The sequence below is a fragment of the Plecotus auritus genome (assembly GCF_963455305.1).
Source record: "Plecotus auritus genome assembly, chromosome: 5".
Lineage (NCBI taxonomy): Eukaryota > Metazoa > Chordata > Mammalia > Chiroptera > Vespertilionidae > Plecotus > Plecotus auritus.
The window spans coordinates 47,982,646-48,009,803 of NC_137776.1; the positions used below are offsets into that span (position 1 = coordinate 47,982,646).

General features: G+C 42.2%; 1 protein-coding gene across 1 annotated transcript in view; it reads right to left on the bottom strand.

The window, feature by feature from the left end:
• Nucleotides 1-18,153, bottom strand: part of PDK1 (pyruvate dehydrogenase kinase 1) — a 34,428-nt gene extending 16,275 nt beyond the window's left edge. Inside the window, exons 1-8 of the mRNA XM_080668449.1 lie at nt 17,441-18,153; nt 15,432-15,573; nt 11,232-11,303; nt 8,500-8,684; nt 8,102-8,197; nt 5,195-5,272; nt 3,691-3,767; nt 1,582-1,680 (exon numbers count right to left, since the gene is read on the bottom strand). Coding sequence (XP_080524575.1) covers nt 1,582-1,680; nt 3,691-3,767; nt 5,195-5,272; nt 8,102-8,197; nt 8,500-8,684; nt 11,232-11,303; nt 15,432-15,573; nt 17,441-17,627 — 936 coding nt within the window. The 5' untranslated portion in view covers nt 17,628-18,153. The remainder of the gene's footprint in view (nt 1-1,581; nt 1,681-3,690; nt 3,768-5,194; nt 5,273-8,101; nt 8,198-8,499; nt 8,685-11,231; nt 11,304-15,431; nt 15,574-17,440) is intronic.
• Between the last annotated feature and the right edge of the window lie 9,005 nt (nt 18,154-27,158).

Genomic DNA, 27,158 nt, shown 5'->3' on the forward strand with positions numbered 1-27,158 from the left:
ACGTACCAAGAGGTTGCCAGTTTGATACCCGGTCAGGGCACATGCCTGGGTTGTGGGCTTGATCCCCAGTAGGGGGCATGAGGAGGCAGCCAATTAGATGTTTCTGTATCCTTGACATTTCTATCTCTCTCCCTTCCTTTCTCTCTCAAATTAATGAAAACATATTTTTTTAAAAAGAAACAAGGAGAAAATTAAAATGGTTCATTAGAAAACATTTTAACAGAAAATACATCAGGAATGGAGAAATAAAGAATCAAAAGAGACATAAGATATAGAGACTACATATGACAAAATGTCAAACAGATCCTATACTAACAGTAATTGAAATAGACAATTCAAAATAATAGTTGGAGAATTCAATGTACCACTTTCAATAATGGCTATGACAACTAAACAAAAGAACAGGAAATAGAAGATTTAAACAAGACCATAATACACCAACAAGACGTAACAACTATCTATACAACACTCCATGCAACAACAGCAGAATGCACATTTTTCTCAAGTACACATGGAACGTTCTCCAGGATAGTCCATTTGTTGGGCCATAAAACAAGTCTCAATAAATGTAAAATGATTAAAATCATACAACTGTATTTCTGGCTAAAATGCAATAAAACTAGAAATCAATAACAAAACAAAATGTGGGAAATTAACAAGCATAACTGTAATTCTGCTACTGTTATGAATCGTAATGTAAATATCTGTGTTTTACGATGGTCTTAGGCGACCCTGCTAGCGGTTCTCAACCTGTGGGTCTTGACCCACAAGGAGAATCACTGCTGTAGAGCCTAAGACCGTCGGAAAACACAGATGTTTACATTACGATCATAACAGTAGCAAAATTATAGTTATGAAGTAGCAACGAAAATAATGTTATGGTTGGGGGTCACCACAACATGAGGAACTGTATTAAAAGGTCGCGGCATTAGAAAGGTTGAGAACCACTGGCCTAGACGGAGGGACATTTTTAGCTATAAAATGTCTCAAATCAATAACCTAAACTTCCATCCTAAGAAACTAAAAAAGGAGCAAACTAACTCCAAAGGAAGCAAAAAAAAGAGAAAATAATAAAGATCAGAGTTGAAATTAATGAAATACAGAATTGAAAACAGTGGAGAAAAATCAACAAAATAAAGAATTGGTTTTTTGAAAAAAAATCAATGAAATTGACAACTTTTAGCTAGACTGACCCCCAAAAAAGGGAGAAGACTCTCTCTCTCCCTTTTCCTTCCTCTCTCTGAAATAAATAAAAACCTATTTTTTAAAAAATGAAAAATTATTTACTATCTAAATAACACTGCAAATACCCAAATATTTTAGATTTATCAAAGTGAATATTCTTGTTCACTGCTAAGCTGTCTGCCTCCAGGATTTACTTTAACTTGAATCATCTGAATTAGGGACCAGAATAGAAATAGACTCAAGGGATAATTCCATAATCTGTCAGAAAAATGAAGCAATGTGCTTCTTAAGTATAAGGGATAGGACTTCTTTCTCCTAATGATAAATTATGCCTTCTAGAAATTATGTGCATGCCTGAATATCAACTTAAAAAAAAATAAAAGAAAAAGCATTTACCTTCACAGTCAAATCCTCATTACCCAGTGTGACGTGGACTTGAATAGGTGGATAAACACCTTTGTCAGCATGGTATTCCATGGTTGCTCTCATTGCATTCTGAAATACATTAGGTTCACATTAAAAATACAATTTTTAAAAAGGAGAGAAAGTAATTATAATTTTCAACTAATATGCGCTACTTGAAATTTTAAAAGTTTTAATTCGATGGAAATATGCCAACAAATCATTATTCTTATAGCTATATTTAAAGAATTACTTTTAAAAAATTATGAAGTCAGTTTTGGAAGAGTTGTGAGACATTTTGATCTAAAGATTTCAACCAAATTCTGTGTATTTTGCAAAACCAGATGTTTTAACACTTTAAACTAGTTTACATTAAAGCAGAAAATTTTACTCAAATGTTTTTACAACTTAGTAGATAACAGACAAATCTTATTTTAGAAAACTTTCATCTCTTTTTATAAGAAACATTTTATCACGAATTGCTTTAAGAAAAAAAATTTTCATATACTATTTACAGCAATGGTCTTATAGTGATATAAACTAATCCAATTTACCATTAATTTAAAACTAAGGACATTTACTTGTAAAACTGTTTGGAACAATTTCTAAAGGATACAGCGTACAAACTGCCAACATGTCATAAGTGATAACATGGCGTGTAGCACTGGAGTAGAAACTGGTAAGACTAGATAAAGCAAAAAAGGCAAAAGACAGGACTGACTTTGGAAATAAGTGTGACCGGACACACCAATCTCCCTAAGGAGCAGATTCTATCATCTCTACCGAAGGCCCTTTAAGATCAGGTTCCATATGGAAGCTATTACTACTGACATTATATAAAATCGCTTATATAACATGGTAGTATTTCTTTTATTAAGCATCATGGGGAACAAGATCTTTATGTTCTGAAATTTCAAGGGAAAAATTAGTTTTAATCCTTTAAGTGCCAATCATTTATTTAATCACTTTGAAATATTTTTGGAAGGATTAGATATTTTCTTGCTGTCTTAGAACAAAAGAGGACTCTTGAAACCTTGCTGTTCTAAGACATTATTATTATTCCATCAGTTTTTCTGTTTCAGTATATTTTTCATTTTCCTTATCAGGCTGAAAGCCACATCTTCTCTCTTCTAATTTGCTGCTGGCTGAAGACAAGGTAACTAAAGTAAGAGAGACTACAGCTTGACTTAGGGTGCCATTTTCAGCCTCAGGGGCCTGTACCACTTCTCATCACCCACTTTCCTATCCACCAGCAAGTGTTATTGGGGGGAAATATGTATTCTCAACATTACTAGCATAATTTTATTAGTTTTCAAAATTTGTTGTAAAGAGCAAATATAACAGCAGAAGCCCTGTACATTAATATAAATGACTTTCTCAAAAAAAAAAAAAAAAGCCAAAACCAGTTTGGCTCAGTGGATAGAGCGTCGGCCTGTGGACTGAAAGGTCCCAGGTTCGATTCCGGTCAAGGGCACGTAACTTGGTTGCGGGCACATCCCCAGTAGGGGGTGTGCAAGAGGCAGCTGATCGATGTTTCTCTCTCATCGATGTTTCTAACTCTCTATCCCTCTTCCTTCCTCTCTGTAAAAAAATCAATAAAATATATTAAAAAAAAAAAAGCATACAGCAGGTAGGACTCTGGTCCTTTAAGGGTGGGAAGTTAAGAATCATTCTTCTAAATGTTTGTTTTGTAAAAAATAGAACCTTAAGGAGCTCCTACACTGTGCTGAAATTGTATTGGACATTCAGTATGTTGTCTCCAATCTTCATAATAACCTGGGTAGTATTATCCTTATTTTCCAGAAGAGGAAACAGAAGCTCAGAAAGGTTGAGCAACTTGGCCAAGGTCACACACATAATTAAGTGGCAGAACTGGAATTCAAACCCAGGTCTTTCTGCCTCCCCAGGCTGAGCTTACCACCACACTGAGGTGCCCATCAGTGCTGTCAAAAGGCTGATCTCCAGGAATGTGACATGACGCCGAACATGAAATGACATCTTTTAATTAAAGTGAAGAAAACCCGGTAGAGTATTTAACTTTCAGAGCAGATTCCTAACCTCAGGAAAGGACTGATATAGGTTATGTAATACTATTTTACAAACCTTGAAAAGTTCAAACACCATGTGATAGAGATGGGATGGTACATAAACCACTTGTATTGGCTGTCCTGGTGATTTTGCTACAGAGCAGAAGAGAAAAATATAAAAGTACAGAGAGATGTGCTTAAAGCATTTTAAAGAATATATTGTGTAGTGATGAAAAGAAAACATTTACTATGGAGGATAGCAACATTTGGGGGAGAAGTGCCACACCAGTTCTTCACCGTATTAGTGTTTGAACCCCATGCTCACTTAGATTAATACCTGACAGTGACAACATGAGTCCTGCACAACAAATAACCAACCCTTCTTCCCATTCTTCTCTATGACGGCCAGTCTTTTTAAAGGACACTCAACCTTAAGGTCCAAATTTTACTCTCCAAAAAAAGTGTTACAGTCTATAAATTCCATGGTCCAACTTACATAAATACATTCTTTTTTTAAGCCATTTTTAAAAATGTTTCACCCAGGTGGAATGTTTCCTGTTTTATTTCAGGCATTTCCATGGATATAGATCTGAAGAAAAAATTAAGCTAGCATCAATTTACCCAGGGATGCTGATTTTACATTCAACCATTAACAGGTGCCCTGGTGGGTAGATAGTGTGTAAAACAGAATGTTGGGCAGAGCAAAGGAATAAGGCTCACCATACCCTAGGATTCTAATGTAGCCAACAAACTGGATTCCCCTCTGAATAAAATACCCCTTGGAAATACCACATGGGTGGGACATCTGGAAACGCCCAGAGTAGTTCAGGTTCCCAAACTATCACTGGTGCATTGTGATTCTTATTTACTGAATGTACCATTATGGGCCAAAAGCATTAATATAATTTCAGAAAAACACCAAACAATTCTATTTTCAATTGGGTAACATCCACTGCTGTCCAGAATACAACTTAGTAAAAACTGTTTAATTTTATTCTTCTCAAAGGGTCATGTTAACTTAGAAATGTTTTCCCCCCTTTTAAACTACCCTACCTCTAGGAAAAACAGTATTATGTCCAAAAGGCACTGTCAGGGTGAAAAAAGACCACTAGAGATAAACAGATTCTCAAATAAATGAGCCTTTTATTTCTTCTTTATAGCTCTAGTCTTTATACTTCCTCAATAGTAAACAATGATTTACAACTCAGGAAGTAAAAATATTCTAGGGTAAACCTTACATTATTGAAGTGCATATAAAAGTCAAATGGAATTTTCTTGGCACCACTTTTCCACTTTTTCTAACCAGAAAACCAATAATAAGTAAAGAATCAACATTATCAATTTAAAAAAATTTTAATGGGAAAGACCAAAATGTCTTTCAGAAAGAATCCAACTACATTAAATACACACACACACACACACACACAAATATGTTTTAAAATGATTTCTCTCACTCAGCTTTCATATGAAGATATTGATGAAAAGTCCTTTTATATTAAAACAAATCTAAATTATTCTTATAGTTCCTTGTCAAGTCATCAAAACAGTGATCACTGAGGAATAGACAGCAACAGGCTTACCATTTAGTTCTTCAAGCTCTAGTTCAGGAGAGTTAATATAATACAGATCACAAAGACGCCTAGCACTTTCATAGCCATCTAGTGTGAATCAAAACAACAACAAAAAAGCATTAAATAAATTTACATCTGTTTCATGCATTAAGATGGCAATAGTATTGACAAATGAAATTTATAGAAGAAAATATACTTTAAAAATCTTAGTTTTTAAATATGACCTGACAAAGCCTAATAGCCATAAAGGAGAAATGACAAATACCAAAAAAAAAAAAAAAAAAAAAATCAAGCAAACCCAGATCTATATAGAAAAAGACAGCATAGCCCAGCTGGTGTGGCTCAGGGGTTGAGTGTTGACCTATGAACAGAAGGTCATGGTTTGATTCCTGGTCAGGGCCCATGCCCAGATTGCCGTCTCAATTCCCAGTAGGGAGCATACAGAAGGCAGCCAATCAATTATTCTCTCTTATCACTGGTTTCTCTCTGTCTCTTCCTCTCCCTTCCTTTCTGAAGTCAATAATCCTATCTAATAAAAGAGTAATATGCAAATTGACCATCACTCCAACACACAAGATGGCTGCCCCCATGTGGACACAAGATGGCCACCACAAGATGGCCAGCAGGGGAGGGCAGTTGGGAGGGACCAGGCCTGCAAGGGAGGGCAGTTGGGGGCGATCAAGCCTGCACGGGAGGGCAGTTAGGGGTGACCAGGCCAACAGAGGAGGGAAGTTGGGGGTGACCGGGCCTGCAGGGAAGGGCAGTTGCAGGGGACCCAGGCCTGCAGGGGAGAGCAGTTAGGGGTGACCAGGCCTGCAGGGGAGGGCAGTTAGGGGTGACCAGGCCTGCAGGGGAGAGCAGTTAGGGGTGACCAGGCCTGCAGGGGAAGGCAGTTAGGGGTGACCAGGCTGGCAGGGGAGCAGTTAGGCATCAATCAGGCTGTCAGGGGAGTGGTTAGGGAGTGATCAGGCTGGCAGGCAGAAGCGGTTAGGGGAAATCAGGAAGGCAAGCAGGCGAGCAGTTCGGAGCCAGCAGTCCTGGATTGTGAGAGGGATGTCCGACTGCCTGTTTAGGCCTGATCCTACTGGGGTGTCCCAGATTGGAGAGGGTGCAGACTGGGCTGAGGGACACCCCCGCCCCCGTGCACAAATTTCATGCACCGGGTTTCTAGTATACTAATAAAAGGCTAATATGCTAATTAGACTGGGAGACCTTCCAGACAAAGCCATGGTGGCAGGGCAGAGGCGGAGGCAGTTAGGGGTGATCAGGGCAGGAGGGGAGGGCAGTTGGGGGCGAGCACACCAGCAGGGGGGAGCTGGGGGTGATCAGGCCAGCAAGGGAGGACAGTTCAGGGTGAGAAGGCCAGCGGGGGGCAGGGGGGCAATTGGGGCAAGCAGGCAGAGTGGTTAGGGGCAATCAGGCAGGCAGGCGAATGGTTAGGAGCCAGCAGTCCCAGATTGCGAGAGGGATGTCTGACTGCCAGTTTAGGCCTGATCCTGGCAGTCGGACATCCCCCTAGGGGTCCCAGATTGGAGAGGGTGCAGGTCGGGCTGAGGGACACCCCACACCCAGGCACGAATTTCATGCACCGGGCCACTAGTGTGTGTGTGTGTGCGTGTGTGTGTGTGTGTATGGTAAAATACACATTAAACAAAGTAAAGAAAAACAGCAGGCTAAAAAAATATTTACAATACATAAACATTTAGAGTTGGTGAGGGTTTAGGAAAGACACTCTCATTCACTGTTTGTTACCTTATGGGACATATCAAATTTTAAATGCACTTTAAATGTTTTTAATTCTAGGAATTTTCCTTTCTAAAATAATAGCAAAAGTCAGCAGATATCTAAAGATGTGCACTGCAGTACTGTTGGTTAGGAAAAAAATGAAAACAAACTATGTGCATCAAAGGATGGCCCAGCCAGTGTGGCTCAGTGGTTGAGTGTCGACCCATGACCAGGAAGACGAGGTTTGATTCCAGTCAGGGCACATGCCTGGGTTATATGCTTGATTCCCTGTAAGGGGCATGCAGTAGGCAACCAATCAGTGTTTCTCTCTCATCATTGATGGGTTTTTTTCTCTCTCTTCCCTTCCTTTCTCTGAAAAAAAAAAAATAAAGAGTTTAAAAAAAAGCGGGGGGGAGGATGGACTAATAGATTCTGGTACATCCATACAGCCATTCAAAAACCTATATATACTGAACATGGTACAATGTCTGTAAACTTGTAGAAAAATATACATAGATTACCCCATTTTCTAAATAAACAATGTTAAGACCAGCAATCGTGTGTGTATATCTATCTATCTGTATAAAAGCCTAAGAGACCGAACGACCGAACGACAGGTCGACCGGTCGCTATGATGTGCATTGACCAGGGGACAGACGCTCAACGCACAGGATCGGGCTCCCTCCTGTCTGGATTGGGCTTGCAGGAATCAGGCTCCCTCATGTCTGAATCAGGCCGGCTGGTGGGGATCGGGCCAAAACCAGCTATCCAACATCCCCCGAGGAGTCCCGGATTGCCAGAGGGTGCAGGCCAGACTGAGAGACCCCATCAGTGCACGAACCGTGCACCGGGCCTCTGGTATGTGGTATAAACAGAAAAAAGTGTGGAAAGATGCAAACCAATTATAAATTATGGCTCCTAGACAGGGAATTAGAAAGGGGAAAGGGGCTTAAAATTTTTGAAGTGAAACAGATACCCACATAGCATCACCATACTTTACCTAACAAAACATTGTATCAGCAAATATCCTATACATAAGGCACAATTAACATTATAAAGTTATTTGCAAACCCACATATTCACTCCTAACATTTTTATTTCAGGATATAAATAGCTTTTTAATAGCAAGAACTAACACTCAACCATTTTGATTCCTACATCCTTTCTGAAAGGAGAAGTGTAAGTATTTACCTTGAATAACTTCAATTACATTGCAGTTTGGGTTTATGCTTCCAATGTGTTTTCGATGAGATGGGCTTCCTTTGTCTTTCCCACCAAACAACAAAGCTATTAAGAAATGAAACATCAAAGACAAATAAAATAAGCTAAAATATCCAAAGCCCATTTCCAGATTTGAAAACCGTTTCTCTAAATGGTACTTGAACAATAGAACAAACATTTTTCTTAAACATAAACACAGTATTTTACATTCAATAAATACACCTCCTTTCTATAGCAGTCTATTTACTTTTCTTAATACACAAAAAAAGTAAAATTAAACATTTTCCTTAAAGGGAAGTTTTCTAAATAAATTTGAAATATACCAATACACTTTATTTAGCTTCTTTTCTTGACTTCCAGACACTTACAGTGCTGATTGAGTAACATTCTAATTGAAATTCGACTCATGAAGAAGCGATCCAAAAAGTACTGAACATTCTGGCTGGTGACAGGATCCACCCCGAAGCTCTCCTTGTATTCAATCACACCCTGAGCCATGGTGGGAATAACGTCATTGTGTCGGTTCCTGATCCGTATCACGGTATCTGTAAAGCTAAACAAACCTGTCTCTCAATACAGCCAAGTATTTTGACAAGTGAATTTAATACTAAAATTTAAGTTTAACCAACTACACTGGGCAAGCAATCCCTAATTCAGCAAAAGAAGCCTCGGTGCATGTTGTAAATATATTTCAGATCATTAAATATACTGAGTCTGTGACAGTGTAAGAACCTCCAAAATAAAACGTTTGAAATTTAATTATTTTCTTGAAAGTCTTAAAAGTAAGGCTGCAACAAAACATAATCCTAAAAATGCTATGGTTTTCCTGTCACCATTGTCAGCTGGGGTCATCTGAGCGCTCTCTATGAGGACAGTGCTCAGGGACATTCAGGCTAAGAGAAGACAGAGCACTTGCTTCTAGGGAACACATGCTCTGTCAGGAATGAAGATGAATGGGCCAATAAAGCCTGTCTGCTTTGGAACTATTCCCCGGGGCTCAAAGAGAGAAAGAACCACTTAGAACAGAAAAGTAGGAAAGAATTCTAATTTCACTCATCCTATAAGTTTAAAAATGGGAGAGGAAAAGTCAACTGTTGTGTGAAAAGAAAAATTTTCAAATCATCTGGCCTTCCCATTTCTGTCATTTAGAAGACATTCTTGCATGGATAATTTAAAGAACTAAATAAAAGAGAAAAGGAGTCTTAATTAGGAAGTAATAAAATCCATTTTGTAACATACCCATCAGAATTTACACTTTCGAATGAGTGCTTTCCCATTCGAAGTCATCATCTGGAGTACTATTAACTTATTCCAGTGATGCTCTCACAGCTCAAAACATTTTTGAAATTCCTAGTTTGTAATTAGCTTCAAAACCAAACTGTTAATCCAAAATACAAATAAGAAAACTCCTCAAAAACAGCAAACATTTCATCATTTCTAGTCACCCCTTTATTAGTTTATTTTACCTTTCCTTATTTTTTTATTTTTATTTTTTTAATCCTCACCAAAGGATACATTCTCCATTGATTTTTTCAGAGAGAGTAGAAAGGTGAGAGAGGATGGGGAGGGAGAGAGAAGAGAAACATTGATGTGAGAGAAACACAGCGATTGGTTGCCTCCTGCTCATGCCCAGACAGAGGCTGGGGATTGAACCTTCAACAGAGGTTTGTGCCCTTGGCCAGGAATCGAACCAAAGACCCTTCAGTCCATGGGCTGACACTCTAACCACTGAGCAACGGACCAGGGCATCACCTTTCTCTACTTTTTTAATATACAAAACAGTATTATTCTGCTTAACTGCTCTGAATGACTGTTTCCAGAAGGTTCAATAACATAATCCATGTAACATAAAAGTAACATAATGTTTACTTTTAAGACTACTTGTGCCCAAATCTGGGCACTACCATTTGCTAGCTATTTGACCTTTATGCTACCTTAAATTACTTAATCTCTTTGTACAGAAAGTAGTATCTCAATTGAATTGTTTTAAAGATTAAATATCATTCATGCAAAATGTGCTCCATAAGCAGGCACAGAGTACATCCTGATGTTATTTTCAGACCAAAACCATAAAACTGAAGTTTTAAAAATGAAGTGTTGCCATCACCTTTACAGACAGTCAAAAAAATGTATTAAAGACTGAGGACAACAAAAGAGGTGGTCTCCAACTTTTGACCAACATTCACTGGAATAAGCAGGTAACTGCCTGAGGGGACTACTTGGGTTTACCAGTTCTGATATGTTGGTCATTGAAGTGGTCATATTATTTACATTATCTTACAGACCACAGGTCATAAACTAGAGACCCACAGACATTTTTTGTAGGCCTTCAGTATTTTTAAAAATTTTTAATTAGTTGCCTATCATTCAAAATTGGGAGATTTTACATTAAAAATCTAGATGTGTGCCTGGTGTCGCTCCGTAGTTAGAGCATTGGCCTATGCCCCGAAGTGTTGCTGGTTCGATTCCCAGACAAAGACACATACCTGGGTTGCAGGTTCGATCCCCAGCCTGGTCCGGAGTATGCGGGAGGCAACCAAAAAAGTGTCCCTCCTCTCTCTCTCTCTCTCTCTCTCTCTCTCTCTCTCTCTCTCTCTCTCCCCTCCATCCCTCTCTTCCACCACTCTCTCTAAGAATCAATGAAAAAAATATCATCAGGGGAAGATTAACAAAAAATCTAGACTTGTGACTTTTCTTTAAACACACAGAAAACTTAAATGATCTGGGTGGTGTTTCGGTATGGCAATGATCGAAGCTGGAGCTGAGGGTGGCTGTCCTTTAGATGCATGCACTCTCCAGGTGAAAAGTCCTCACCTTCCATCCAGGGGCATTGAGGCCACATCTAGATATCTGTTGACCACCACACTTAAGCTGTGTTTTTTCTTACACTAGCGATCAGAGGAGCATGAAGCATTTCTTGTTCCCAGTACAATTTCCTGCTTTATGTTACTTGCCTTGCCCGTATGGGCTGCTTTAGACAAATATACTGCCACATGTTCCACTATAGTGGGAAACTAAAAGTTAATCAATTTATACTTTTATATGATGTTTAAAGGGTACAAAAATTATGTTTAGAATTAGGTCAAAATAGTATACTTACTCATAAATAGCTTTAGCATCTTCAGCACTTTTGTCCTTAAAATCAAGAAGCTCCTGAAGACTCTGGATATACCTAAAATACAAATCAACAGGGTAAACTTGTTCTTTCACACTTGGAGAGTTCAATATTGTGAAAATGCTCAAAAGGGATTTATAACATTTCTTATTTTTTAATTTAGTATAGTGCTCTAAATTACCAATGTGGTTGAAGTGGGATTTTTATACATAATCACATTTGAGCCAAGTTCCTGGCTCAAACTAACAGAATGTGCACATTTTCTCCTAAAAGCATAGGTTAAATTTGACTGAAAAATTGTAAGATTTCCTACCTCTTCTATTGTTTTAAACTTCTATACTCTAAAATAGTTACCTTTAATAAATAGCTTTTTAAATTTTTTATTCTTTTTTTTTTTTTTAGAGAGATGGAGAGGGATAGAGAGATAGAAACAGCAATAAGAGAGGAACATCGATCAGCTGCCTCCTACATGCCCCCCACTGGGGATCGAGCCTGCAACCCGACATGGAATCAAACCAGGAATGGAATTAGTGACTCTTGGTTCATGGGTTGACACTCAACCACTGAGCCACACCAGCTGAGCTAAAATAGCTTTTAAACTTCCTAAACTTACCACTATAAATTATAGCATAAATGATGATTGTCATGAGAACTGTGTCTATAACCAATAACTATGTGACCATGGGCAAATGCCTTGTCGTAGTCTCAGTAAAATGTAGAGCCCAGACTATCTTGGCCTAAGAGTCTAAATTAAAGGTCTGTGTTTTAAACCTTAATTTTACAACAAATATTTGTTAAAAGCCCACAATCTATACCAGCTAGTTCTTTTAAACAGAACTGAACAAAAACACAAAAGTCATGGGAATGTAGGTTTTAATTTATCTAACATCTCAAGGTAGTAAATTACCTGTTAAGAAGGAGTCAAATAAAGTCCAAATGACTTTCTCAAGGTTATACCACCAAGCACAATGGCAGTGCAGGGCCAGAGCTAAAAACACCCCGCTATCATTCAATGATCTTCAAGAGTATAAGGTCTGTTTAACTGCCCTAACTCAGCAGACATGGGGAGGGGCAGGGGAGAAGGGAATTAAAGTGTTTTTAAAATCTGCAAATCCGTATGTTGGTTTGGAAAGCTGTTGTTGACAAACAACTTGCCTCTCTACATTTCAGAGTTAAGTGACTCTGATACCTACAGGTCTCCTTTAACTATTAATTTTCTCTTCGTTGTCAAGAAAGCTGTGCTCTTTTATTCAAGAGCGATCTGAATACTTACAACATGTTAGGCACAGATAGGATTTTTAAATGCAACATATGCTATTTTTTAATGAAGAATTTAAAAAAAAGAATAAGCTTCCAGAGAAAAGTATCTTCTCTTTCATTTATTATTTAAAATTGATGTTAGATCAGCTTCTTGCACCAACTATACTGCCTATAAAAGGAAAGCAAGGATCTCCATGAATCATTATTGGGAAATGTCTTACAGCTAAATTTTTTCCATTTAAACTGAACTCTGACAGACTCTTTCGTTTGAAATGTTTAGTGATTAAGAGAACAATTAAGTTAATAACATTAACAAAGAAGAATGTATATAGGTGGCCACATATGTTGTACACCCTTCATAACTCTTTTGTCATTTTTTGGAAGAGAGATCAGTTTCTATACAATTCCAATAACTTCTAATTGTTTTTTTAATGAAAAAGATTTTTTTAAAGATATATTTTATTGATTTTTTACAGAGAGGAAGGGATAGAGAGTTAGAAACATCGATGAGAGAGAAACATCGATCAGCTGCCTCCTGCACACCTCCTACTGGGGATGTGCCCGCAACCAAGGTACATGCCCTTGACCGGAATCGAACCTGGGACCTTCCAATCTGCAGGCCGACGCTCTATCCACTGAGCCAAACCGGTTAGGGCTAAATGAAAAAGATTTTAACTTGTGACTTATAAAGATATACTTCAATAAAATAAATTCAGTTTATAAAAATATATGCACTTTTTAATACATTTCATCTTTCTGACTGTAGCATAGTATAGTAGAAACAAAAAAATCCAGGTTTGAATCCCAGTTCCAATACTAGGCAAAAAAACTTCATCTGTTGGAACCTGTCTCATCATCTGTAAAATGGAGATAATAATGACTACTGGGCAGGGTGTGGAAAGGATTAAAGGTGCTGTATAGGAAAACTACAGGACACTGAAAAAAGAGATAGAGGAAGACATAAACAGATGGAAGAACAGACAATGTTCATGGATTGGGAGAATCAACATCATTAAAATGTCCATACTACCCAAAGCAATCTATAGATTCAATGCACTCCCCATTCAAATACCAACGGTATATTTCACAGACCTAGAAAGAACTCTCCAAAATTCATCTGGAATAAAACAAGACCCCGAATCGCCACAGCAATCCTGAGAAAGAAGAACAAAGTAGGTGGGATCTCAGTAACAGATTTCAAGCTGTATTACAAAGCCACTGTTCTCAAAACAGCCTAGTACTGGCACAAGAACAGACATATAGATCAATGGAATAGAATAGAGAACCCAGAAATCGACCCAAATCACTAGGCTCAATTAATATTTGACAAAGGAGGCATGAACATACAATGGAATCAAGACAGTCTCTTCAATAAATGGTGTTGGGAAAATTGGACAGATACATGCAAAAAAATGAAACTAGACCATCAACTTACACCATACACAAAAATAAACTCAAAATGGATCAAGGACTTAAACATACGACGAGAAACCATAAAAATACTAGAGGAATCCACAGCCAGAAACATCTCTGACATATGCCGAAGCAACTTCTTCACTGATACTGCTCCTAGGGCAATGGAAACTGAAGAGAAAATAAACAAATGGGACTACATCAAAATAAAAAGCTTTTGCACAGCAAAGGAGAGCATCAATAAAACAACAAGAAAGCCCACTGCATGGGAGAACATATTTGCCAATGATATCAACGATAAGGGTTTAATCTCCAACATTTACAGGGAACTCATGCACCTTAACAAAAAGAAGATAAACAACCCAATCAAAAAATGAGCAACTGATCTAAATAGACACTTTTCGAAAGAAGACAGAAGGAAGGCCAAGAGACATATGAAAACCTGCTCAAAGTCACTAATCATCAGAGATGCAAATCAAAACAACAATGCGATACCATCTCACACCTGTCAGAATGGCTGTTATCAACAAATCAACAAAGGACAAGTGCTGGTGAGGATGCGGAGAAAAAGGAACCCTCGTGCACTGCTGGTGGGAATGCAGACTGGTGCAGCCACTGTGGAGAACAGTATGGAGTTTCCTCAAAAAACTAAAAATGGAACTCCCATTTGACCCAGTGATCCCACTTCTAGGAATATATCCCAAGAAACTAGAAACACGAATCAGAAAGGATATATGCACCCCCATGTTCATAGCAGCACAATTCACCATAGCTAAGATTTGGAAACAGCCTAAGTGCCCATCAGCAGATGAGTGGATTAAAAAACTGTGGTACATCTACACAATGGAATACTACGCTGCGGTAAAAAAGAAGGAGTTCTTACCATTTGCAACAACATGGATGGAGATGGAGAGCATTATGCTAAGTGAAAAAGCCAGGCAGAGAAAGATAAATATCACATGATCTCACTCATTTGTGGAATATAATGAACAACATAAACTGATGAACAAAATAGATCAATCAGAACGTCAAACCTCAGGGAAGGTAGGAGAGGGTGGGGGTAAGGGGGAGAGATCAACCAAAGGACTTATATGCATGCATGTAAGCCTAATCAATGGTCACAGACAACAGGGGAGTGGGGGCATGAATGGGAGGTGGGGGGTAATGGGGGAATAAGGACACATATGTAATACCTTAATCAATAAAGAAATTTAAAAAAATAAAAAAATAAAGGTGCTGTATATAAATTCCTTACTTCAACAAATGGCATATATTATTATAACATCCCTGCAGATTGAATAAAACAAATCTTAAGCTTAGTGTCTGCATTTCTGTGCAGTTCTGATTGTTTTTCTCAAAACCAAGGAGTGGTAGCATCCAGGATTCTACTAAAGAGCAACCTTAAGATTCTACTAAGGAGTAAAAAAAAAAAAAAAAAAGGGATTTATTTGCTTTAATTTGAGTTTAGTCCACAACCCCATGGCCATTGAAACTGCAAACACGCAATCTTACCAGCTTTGTACCAATTGAACTGATGGCGTCCTGAGAAGATTATCTGGGAGAAGACTTATTTCTTTCATTATATTTGCCAATCTAACAGGCAACTCTTGCCGCAGAAACATAAAGGAGGTCTTTTCACAAGCATTCACAGATCCTGAAAACAGACACGGTGGGAAGAGCAGTGAGTGGAAGCCATAAGGCAGCAGAAGCCAAGGGGCAGGGAGAAACACAGAGGCAGTTACTGGGCCAGAAACATCAGAGCGGTAGCATCACCATAATGACAGGGTAAGTAAAGCAAGGCGAGGGAGGAGATAACCCAGTCTCCAGAGCATCCTGAATAAACCTTCCAATTCCTGACATTCCAATTGCTATGTAGAGCAATGAAGAAACTTTCCTGTTGCCATTATTTGCATCCTTACTGTAACTTCCTGTCTTAGAACGAATGCAACCTGAGCAAGTCTGAGCAAGGTGGGGAGTCTAATTAGCAGGACCTGCAAAGCCTACCCTATATAAACTGCTGCTGCCATCCCTTACAACATGTTTCCTAAGTCTTGGTTTATGAGAAGTGAATACCTGCCAAAGAAACACAGAAAGTGTTGTCAGATGCACAGGAACCACTATACGAATTAGAGAAATTCTGTCATGTGCATGGGAACCATCTAATTACTGTAACCAAAGAGTAAGTGTAGAGAAGGGCTTTCAGGCAACAAAGAGCAAAAAATACCAATGCCTGTTCAGCAACCATCTTCCAGTGTCTTCCCCTCTCCCCACTCCCAACCCCCCCAGATCCTATTCAATTGTCTAATTCCAGGAAAGCAGCCTGCTCATTCCTCCACTCCTGCATCAGGATACTAAGCAGGCCCATTGTAGAACGTCCTCTGGCTAGCAGTTCCATTTTAAATTAAACTGAAAAGTTAGATCATTTCAGCAATGCATTTGAAAGTCACTAATTTACTAGTAATCTTGCTATTTCAGCAAAAGACAACCTTAGCAAAAATTAGATTGTCAACAGCAGGAACGATGGTATTAAAGGAAGACATTTTCTTGTGAAAGTTGAAAGGTATACTTGTAAACAAGGCCAAATTGACCCCTTAATCACACTAGAGTCATTTTAATATAAAAACAAAAACCGAGGACGTGAGCCCCCAAAATTTGCCCCTGTAAACCACAACTTTAAGATAAAGTTGCCAGCCATGCTGGTATCTTTCAAGCCCACTAGTGATCCATTCATGACCTAACAGCACTCACAATGCAGAAGATAACTGTTTTACTTAAATTTTATGACTTTATTAGAGTGTATCAGAATTTTCCCTTTTCCCCTCAACACCCCCATATGAGAAGTCAAAGAGCCTAACTTTGCAATTCCTCTGTAATTTGTTGTATCCTTTCTAGAAAACACACACACACACACACACACACACACACACACACACACACAACACCCATCAGAGAAAGAGGAAGGTGGGTAGTCGCTTCTAGGGGGTGAACTGTACATCTTGCACTCATGCACTTTACACGTGCTCAAGACTTATCTGCTGCTGATGAAATGAACATGCTATTGGTGGAAACACTCAAGCCAGTGACAAGAAAAACATTCCATGAGGCACTGGGCCAGTTATAACCTGCTTCCCCTATCGTCAGGCCAATTTTATGCAATCATCGTACAAAACTGGGCATTTATCATCGCTTTGCATTATCTGCCACGACCCCCGGAGGTGTCCTCTCCCAGAAGCCCGGGTCGGGCAGGGGCCTGGCCGCCGGGCGGACCTGCACACGTGCGCTGCCGGGCGGGCGGCCGTTCCGCCGGGGCCCTCCAGTTTTTCAACAATAACCATAACAAGGCACACGCCCCAGTTATGGATCCGACCTGCGGGCCCAGCACCCGAGCGTCAGGATCGGCCCGAAGGAGGGAGCAAGCACCTAAGGCGCTGGGGGTGGGGGGTGGGGGACGGGGGTGCAGGACCGGGGGATCCGAGGCGGCCGGGGCCGCGCACAAAGGCCGGAGGCCGGGCCGCACTCACCGAAGTCCAGGAACTGCTTCATGGAGAGCGGGGACGGCGAGAAGCGCGCGTAGAAGTCCACTTGGCCCGGGACGCCGCGCTCGGGCACCGGGCCGGAGGCGGAGGCCGAGTCCGAGGCGAGGCTGCGGCGGGCGCGCGGGCCCGGGCCGGCCGAGGCGGCTCCGCGCAGCAGCCGCGCCAGCCGCATGCCGAGCCCGCAGAGGAGCCGAGCCCGCGCGCCAGGCGGCCGCTCGGCTTGGGGCGGCGGGACGTGCGGGACGTGGCGAGCCTCGGGGGCGGGGCTCTGTCAGCAACTGTCACGCCGCGGCCGCCGCCCCCGAGCGGCTGGGCCGGGTCCAGGGGAGGGAGGAAGGGAGGGAGAAAGGAAGGGAGGGAGACGGGGAGCGCGCGGGGCGGAACCGGCGGGCGCTGGACCGGCGGCGGGAGGCCGCTGGGCGCCTCCTTGGTTACGGGCCGGTCCCAGCTCCTCCGGGAAAGCCTGCGACCTTCCCACGCCCTTTTGGGGACAAATCCCACCTTCCTGCTGCCTCTGCCCTGCCCGAAGGCTCGGGGTCGGGCCTGCGTGGGGTCCTGCTGGGAGTGTGGTCCAGAAACTCCGCTGCGATGCCAGTCCCACTTTTACAGGAGAAACTGAGACCCAGAGAGCGTCAGGAGCCGCCCCTGGCCAAGCAGGGGCACATACAGACGAATGGTGAGCACTGGGGAGTGTGGCCCTAAATATATCAGTGACAGCAGCCCCAAGAGAACGTCATTGGCAGGCAACCTGAAGCATTATCTGCAGGCATTCCTGGCACAGTCAGCAGTGTATTTAAAGGGGCCCTGCACTCAACTGCCCATCTCTGTACCTGTCATCTTAGGGTCACCGTTGGGCTGCTCCACCTTTTCCAGATTTCTAAATAGTGACTATAAGACTGGACAGTTCCTAATGTTGGTTTAATCGCATAGACAGAGCTGCAAAGGATACAGTGAAAAACACCTCTGTCCCTTCTCTCCACTGCCACTTCCCCATTTATCCACCTCCAAGTGCTTTATGGTATGTCTTAAATGCAACAAAATTACTTTTCCATGGGTGTGAAATGTACATATATATATATATATATATATATATATATATATATGAAAATAAAAATCCAAAGTGAGAGGCAACAAGCGTTTGAGGTCACACAAAAAATAAATATTCTGGAAGCAATGATTCCAGCAGAAACCTAAACAGCGTCTGATTATGGAGTGAAGGCAGAGGGTTTTATGAGAAGAAGAAGGGGAAATACATGAGTAAAAGGAATTTCTATTGGTACTAATAAAGCTAAATCATTTTTCAGATATGCATGTCTCTTTACTGATTATGAAGAATGGCTTTAATTATCAGTCCTTGTCGTCGGAAGCCTGTTTTCCTGTTAGCTTTACAAACAGTTGTTTGGAGAACAGAGCTACTTGGCCCACTTTAAAGGTTATTTTGTCCAGTTCAAACATTCCAAAGGTTCAAGGAGTAAGACAAAGCAGTTGTTATATTTATGGCATAGAATAGCAGTAGTATGTATTTATGGCATAGAATAGCAATTCATTTCTCTATGGTGGTCATGGTGCCTCTAACCATTTTTTCTTTTTCAGATTTCTGTTAACATGGTAGTTGTTAAGACTTTGATAAAAATACCTTAGAGGAAACAGTATGAACATAAGACTATGATATGTAAAGAAAGTAATGAGGGAGGAGGAATTATCTCATTTATATGTTTGCTGCCTCACTAACCATATTCTGTACCTCCCCACTCTGGCTGGCTTTCATCCATTCTATGAATATTTGTTGAATGCCTACTAACGTGCTAAGTAATTACTAAGTAATGTTCTATCTACATAGTTGGGAATAAAGCCGCATGCAATTCAGATGGGATCCCTTTCGGATATGCCTACTCTTACAAATATATACGATAGGGACCAACCTGGTAGAATTTTATACCGTATCTTCCAATATTAGAGAGCCTTCTCTGTGAAAGAATGATTTTGTTCTTAGTGGTTCAGACAGCAGATGGAGAACTTGTGGGTGGAAACTTAGATAGATCTGACTCACGTGAAAAAAACGTTCAATGGTTACAATCAATGGACTGTGAAATGGGCAGCTTTAGAGAAAGAAGGGGTTCTTGTCAATGACCATTAGCCTCTAGACAACAGTTTTATAAGGACAGTGCAGAGAGGATTATGGGGAATCAATATAGTACAATGAAAAGAACTTGGGTTCTGATTGTAGGTCCTGGCTCTGCCATGTAATGGCTGTGTGACCTTGAATGTGTTACTTAGCCTCTTTGAGCCTTAGTCTCCTTACCTAAAAAGGCAGAATAGCCCTGGCCAGTGGTCTCAGTGGTTAGAGCATCAGCCTGCTCACCAAAGGGTCACAGGTTCTATCCCTGGCCCCAGATGGGATGCCTGCAGGAGTCAACCAATCTCTCTCTCCCTCTCTCTCTCTCTCTCTCTCTCCTTCTCCCATCTCCCTCCCCCTTCCACTCTCTCTAAAAATCAATGGGAAAAAATATTCTTGGATGAGGGTTAACAAAATAAAAAGGGAGGATACTACCTGTCTCACTGGGTGACTGTGACCTGGATGGTATAGCTGTGTGTGTTAGCACAATGCCCAGGACATTCCAGAGCTACTCGATAAAGGGCATCTATTTTTTATTATTGCTGTGTGTTTTTTAAAATACGTTTTTATTGATTTTTAGAGAGAGGAAGGGAGATGGAGAGAAAGAAACATCGATTGGCTACATCCTTTATGCCTCCTACTGGGGATCGAGCCCATAACCTGGTCATGTGCCCTGAATGGGAATCGCACTAGCCACCTCTTGGTACATGGGTTGATGCTCAACCAACTAAGTCACAGCAGCCAGGATGCTGTATGTTTTTAAAATTATTTCCTTGTTAGGATTTCCTTGTCAGAACCACTCACACTTTTGGCCTGAAGCCAACTTTACCAAAGGTTTGGGAGAAAACAATGTGAAATTGAATATTAGACATCCTTAAATTCGTCCCTCAGCCATTTCCACGACTCTATTCCAGCCTTCCTTCATGTTGCCTTCCTCTTTTCTTCTTTTCTTCCTTCCAGACAGCTCCCTGAGCTCCACATGCTTCTCAAACCATGATGCATAGTATTATTCAACTTCCTCAACTCTGTTTACAACTCTGAGCAACCCTATTTGCTTTCCACCTGAACATGTCCAGGTGTTCAGCTAAACATTAACTTGTGTGGAAGCACAAAAGCCCAACAGAAACCTTGAAATTTATTTTAGCAAGGTTATTCTCCTAGAAGCCAGTCCAACTGTTTTATAATATGTATTTCTTTTTCTCCAGAGTATATTCACAAACTCCCACCCAACAGACAGAGAATGGGTATATGAGAACATATATAATATGGCATCAATTTTTGTTTTTATCAAAGCTTTAGGGCCCAGAAGCTGGAGAGAACATTGGATTTTTTTCAGATATCTGTTAACATGGCGGCCGTTAAGACTTCTGTAAAAGTATCTTACAGGGAGCACTATGGACATAACACCATAAGAGACATAGAGAAAGTAATCCAAGGGTGGTATCTCCTTTTTTGGAGGGTATCTCTTTTATATTACCTTTACTAAAGGGCTATGTTACATCTATATTTAATTATGTAGCTATAAAGTATATGTTAAGACAATAAAAATCTTTATGTGTAACACTAGAGGCCCAGTGCAAGAAATTCATACACGGCCGAAACCGGTTTGGCTCAGTGGATAGAGCGTCGGCCTGTGGACTGAAAGGTCCCGGGTTCAATTCCGGTCAAGGGCATGTACCTTGGTTGCGGGCACATCCCCAGTGGGAGCTGTGCAGGAGGCAGCTGATCGATGTTTCTCTCTCATCAATGTTTCTAGCTCTCTATCCCTCTCCCTTCCTCTCTGTGAAATATCAATAAAATATATTTAAAAAAAAAAAAAGAAATTCATACACCGGTAGGGTCCCTAGCGGCTGCCGGCCAGGGCCTCTGGGGCCTCCCTTCCCACAGTTGGCCAGCCGGCCCCGCCCCCTGGTCCAACTCCCAGTGGAGGGGACAATTTGTATATTAGGCTTTTATTATATAGGATCCCTGGGACAGGTCCTCCTAATTCAGTGAGAATTTATCATCCTTGTTGGGCTGATTTGACTGAAGAGTGGAAAAAACAATGGAAAACAAGCTGGCTGTGTCACCCTGACTCCATTACCTTCTGGCTGCATAGGGCTCAGAGTGAAACCAGGGTCCTTATAACTTTGATTAAATTTAGTTTTAAATCATAGCTCTAGAAATCATCTCTCTCTCTCTCTCTCTCTCTCTCTCTCTCTCTCTCTCTCTCTCTCTTTTTCCTTTCTCCACCACCCCCCACCCCTTCAGAGACCTAGTCTTGACGTAAGTTGTGTTTCAGTTTCTGAGCCTTAATTGGAATGACCCCCTGCCTATTTTCCCATGAAAACAGAGGGCAGCTGGAAAAGACCTCCAAGCTGTCTTCAAGACCTAAAGAAATAATTCATTACCCTTACCTCACCTCCAACCAGTCAGCTCCCATCACAACCCTGAATCCCCTAACCCAGGGGTGGGCAAACTTTTTGAGTCGAGGGCCACAATGGGTTCTTAAACTGGACCGGAGGGCCGGAACAAAAGCATGGATGGAGTGTTTGTGTGAACTAATATAAATTCAAAGTAAAGGAGCGGAGGGGAGAGCAAGAGAACCCTCCGCTCTTTTGGCTCCGTGGGCCGGATAGAACAGCTGAACGGGCCGGATCCGGCCCCAGGGCTGTAGTTTGCCCACGGCTGGGTAACCCATGGTGTCTTGTGATTTTGCCCTATATAATCTTTAACCTGCATACCATGGGAGAAGCCGGGCTTTTGAGCATTAGCTTCCTATTCTCCTGGATGGAGCCATTTATAATAAAATAGCTAATATTTCTCCACTGCAATTCTGTGTTTAGTGTTTGGCTCTGCTAGCGCCAGGTGAACAAACTTTCTGTTCTGTAACTAGAGGACAAGAGGAGAAGAAAGTCATGATTTCTATTCCACCACTCCCTTCTTGCCAGGCCATGATTTGTGTCCCTCTTAAGTGTGGCCACAGCTCCCTCCCTCTGACCAGTGAGTCTTAGATGTGGTACCAGTTTCCTTCTGTTATTTATTGGGGTGGGTGCTTCACCATCCCTGCTGCTTACCTCTGCCCACACCTCTGTAAAGAGTTCCTTTGATACCATTGTAATTAGCTAGTTATTAATAATAGGAAACGGGAGGCCAGACATTATAGGCATTGCCATTTGGGCAGCTTGACCAGAAAGCTGCAATTTCACACTCCCCAGGGAACCACCAGCTCATTTCCACAGATAACTGGGGGAGGAGACCCAACAAAGAGGAGACAGATGCATGTCCAATAAAGTTGGATGACAGGGAAGATGCCTGTCAATCTAGCCTCAGGAACTGTGGATTGCCTAGAGGGAATGAGCCACGACAAGCCTGTGAAAACGTGGGGATACATAATCCACACACAAACAAAAACAATGCACTCTATTCCACTGAAGCAACATTTTCCCCTGCCAACATTGGCCTTCATCTTTAAGGAGCCCTGCCATTTGAGGCCATCCTATTCACCAGGATTTGTTTTAGGGGAAACCGTATTTATGTGGAGTAAGTACTGCACTTTGATATGCTGCTGGGGATGAGAGACCCAATCCCCTGGGAAAGCTCAGGGAACAGCTCTCAGGAAGCCCGGGAGGAACTCACTTTTCAGAGCAAAGGGGAAGGGGCGGTGGCGGAAGATTGCCAGGGCTGTTTCACAATGAGACACTCCCTGTAACCTTCAGTAAAGTTTACCAAAAAGAAGGAAAAGACTGTTGAAACTGGATCTTTTATGCCTTTGTGCAAGTTGGTGAAAAGAAGGAATTTTGCATTCTTTTGGAGAGGGGTAGCCAGTGGGGGCAGCAGTTGCAGAAGAGGCTAGGTCAGTGCTGAAGGTGCAAACCCCTCAGTATATAGACTGGGTCAGGTAGAACTCAGACTTAGACAAACTGGAATTAGTGATTTGAGCCTAGGTCTCTGAGGATCCAGAAGTCTCCTGCTGATTCTGAATTATACAGTCCATCAGCAGAGTTCAAGTCCCCTTTTAAAAGTTGGTTGAGTGGGGAGGTGCGCATGCTTATTTCATCATCAATTTCCCTTTATTTCTTCCATGTCATTTGTTCTTAAGTTCCTAGCTGCCACTTCTGGGGTTCACTCATTTGTTAAGTGTCTCTTTAGAAATGCTATGTGCTGGACATAGCGATTGGAGATATGGCAGTGAGCAAGATTTCCAGGTCCCTGCTTTCCTGGTGCTTAAATCTAAGGGGAAAAAACAAGTAATAAATAAATATATAGATTATGTCAGAGAGTGCTAAGCTTTCCTATCTAATAAAATAGTAATATGCAAATTAACCATCACTCTGCTACACCACAAAGCCATGCCCACCAGCCAATCAGGAGCAAGTATGCAAATTAATCCAACCAAAATGGCTGCAGCCATGGAGCGAGCAGGAGGCTTGGGTTTCCCTGGCAATGGAGGAAGCCAAGCTTTCCGCACATGCTGGCTGGCCCAGGCCTCCACTCAAGGCTACAAAGTTTCAATAATAGAAGATAAATAAGTCTTAGATCCCAGGGCCTCTGCTTGGGTCACCAGGGGGCATGGCTGGCCTGCAAACCACCACAGGCCCCTCGCCCAGGCCGCCCCATGCCCCAAGGGAACCCCCACCCTGATCCGGGACACCCTTCAGGGCAAACCAGCTGGCCCCCACCCATGCACCAGGCCTCTATCCTATCTAATAAAAGAGTAATATGCAGATTGACCATCACTCCAACACACAAGATGTCTGCCCCCATGTGGTCAAAGATGGCTGCCCCCATGTGGACACAAGATGGCCACCACAAGATGGCCAGCAGGGGAGGGCAGTTGGGAGGGACCAGGCCTGCAAGGGAGGGCAGTTGGGGGCTATCAAGCCTGCAGGGGAGGGCAGTTAGGGGTGACCAGGCCAGCAGAGGAGAGAAGTTGGGGGTGACCAGGCCTGCAGGGAAGGGCAGTTGGGGGGAACCAGGCCTGCAGGGGAGTGGTTAGGGCAGCCTTGGGCAAACTACGGCTCGTGGGCCGGATCCGGCTGTTCTATCCAGTTCTCTTGCTCTCCCCTCCGCTCCTTTACTTTGAATTTATATTAGTTCACACAAACACTCCATCCATGCTTTTGTTCCGGCCCTCCGGTCCAGTTTAAGAACCCATTGTGGCCCTCGAGTCAAAAAGTTTGCCCACCCCTGGGTTAGGGGGTGACCAGGCCTGCAGGGGAGGGCAGTTAGGGGCAATCAGGAAGGCAGGCAGGCGAGCAATTGGGAGCCAGCAGTCCTGGATTGTGAGAGGGATGTCCGACTGCCCGTTTAGGCCCGATTCCAGTAGGATCGGGCCTAAACGGGCAGTCGGACATCCCTCGAGGGGTCCCAGATTGGAGAGGGTGCAGGCTGGGCTGAGAGACACACACCCCCGTGCACGAATTTCATGCACCGGGCCTCTAGTAAAGATAATAAGGCAGAGCAATAGCGTGTGTGTGTGTGTGTGTGTGTGTGTGCGTGTGTGTGTGTGCGTGTGTGTGTGTGTGTGTGTGTGTGTGTGTGTGTGTTATGGAAGCTACTTTACTGAGGAGGTCAGCAAAGGCCCCTCAGATTAGCACCTTCAGAGGCCCTAAGAAAAAAGGTGTTAATGTGACCCTTCCCACCATGATCCTCAAAAAACCAACCATCCCTCTCCTAAAGAACAAAACAAAAAAATCCATAAACTTGTTGGTCTTCATTCATTCATAATTCAGCATGTTAAAGAACAAAATTCAACTGAGTTAATGTGAAGATCTAATTAGCTTTGTAAAGTGATTACAGAATCAGGCAACATCCTGCTTAGCACAAGAAAGGTGCTCCAAAGTGTCATAAATGAAGTTTTCCATAGGAAGACTAGTGTGTGACAAAGGAGTTAGCAAAAGAAAGGATTGCAGTCATGCACTGCAGAAGGATGTTTCAGTCAATGGCCAGCATATACATCAATGGTCCCATCCTATCTAATAAAGAGGGAATATGCAAATTGACCATCACACCATGACAAATATGGTGGCGCCCATAGCCACAAGATGGCGGCACCCAGTCCTCTCAGCCCCTCCGGAGTCCCCAGTCCTTTCAGCCCCGGTGGGGGGAGGGAGTGGCAGGCACAAGGTGCAGCCAGACCCGCCCTCAGCCCCCCAGCCACCCAGGGCCAGCCCGAGGCACAGGCAAGCCTCGGATGGCAGCTGCCCAGCTTCCCAGAGCCACCAGAGGCTCAGGTAACCAGAGCTGGCCGAGGCTTGCACTGCTGGCAGTGGCAGCAGCAGAGGTGTGATGGGGGTGTCACCTTACCCTGATCGCCGGGCTGCCTCCCACCCCTGAGGGCTCCCGGACTGTGAGAGGGGACAGGCCGGGCTGAGGGACCCCCTCTCCAGTGCATGAATTTTCATGCACTGGGCCTCTAGTAAGACTATACTGGAGCTGAAAATTCCTATTGCCTAGTACCTAGTAACATCATAGAACAATATACTACTCACGTACATGTGTGTTGCTGGTATCAACAAACCTACTGCACTTCCAGTCATATAAAAGTATAACACATACAATTATGGATAGTACCTAATACTTGATGATAATAAATGACTGTTACTGGTTTATATATTTATTATACTAAACTTTTTTTAAAAAAATTTTTTTATTGCTTTCAGAGGAAGGAAGAGGGATGGAGATAGAAACATCAATGATGAGGGAGAATCATTGATTGGCTGTCTCCTGCACGCCCCACACTGGGGATTGAGCCCACAACCCAGGCATATGCTCTGACCGGGAATCAAACCACGACCTCCTGGTTCATAGGTCACCACTCAACAACTGAGCTACACTGGCTGGGCTATACTAAACTTTTTATCATTAGAGTCCACTCTTCTACTTATGAAAAAGAGTTTGCTGTAAAACAGTATGCCATGTTATACCTGCAGCAACCTCATACACCTCATGTTTACTAGTACTGCATCTTTTGATGGCATCATTTTATCTTAGGCTTGATGTAATCTCACGCTGTTTTGTACAGTAACATGCTATACAGGTTTTGTAGCCTAAAAGCAATAGGCTATACCAGTGGTCGGCAAACTCATTAGTCAACAAAGCGGCAAACCGCAGCTCGCGAGCCGCAGTTTGCCGACCCCTGGGCTATACCATCTAGGTTTGTGTAAGTGCATCCTATGACATTTGCACAACGATGAAATTGCTTGATGACACATTTCTCAGAATTATCTCTTTAAGCTGACTACTTTTAGACCAGGACATCTTCTATTGGAGGAAGGGAATGGCAAGGGTGTTTTTTTTGTTTTGTTTTGTTTTTTATCATGCATATTGCCTCTTCTTTCTATGAGGAATAGAGAGAGCCCACATGATAGATTATCTCACTGGTGTTGACCAGAAAACTCCAGACTGGCTGATTAAGATTACATTTCTGGTAAAGGTTGAAACTGCAGTTAAGTCAGGTATTAAATCTAGGTTTGGTATCATGGGCTCTAGCACCAGTGATGCCATTTTGGGCTTGTGGTTTTTCCTTTAACAAAAGTAATCAATATGCCATTGTGGGATATTTTGGAGGGCCTGTCTTGGGCCCCAGCAATATGCACAAGGAAT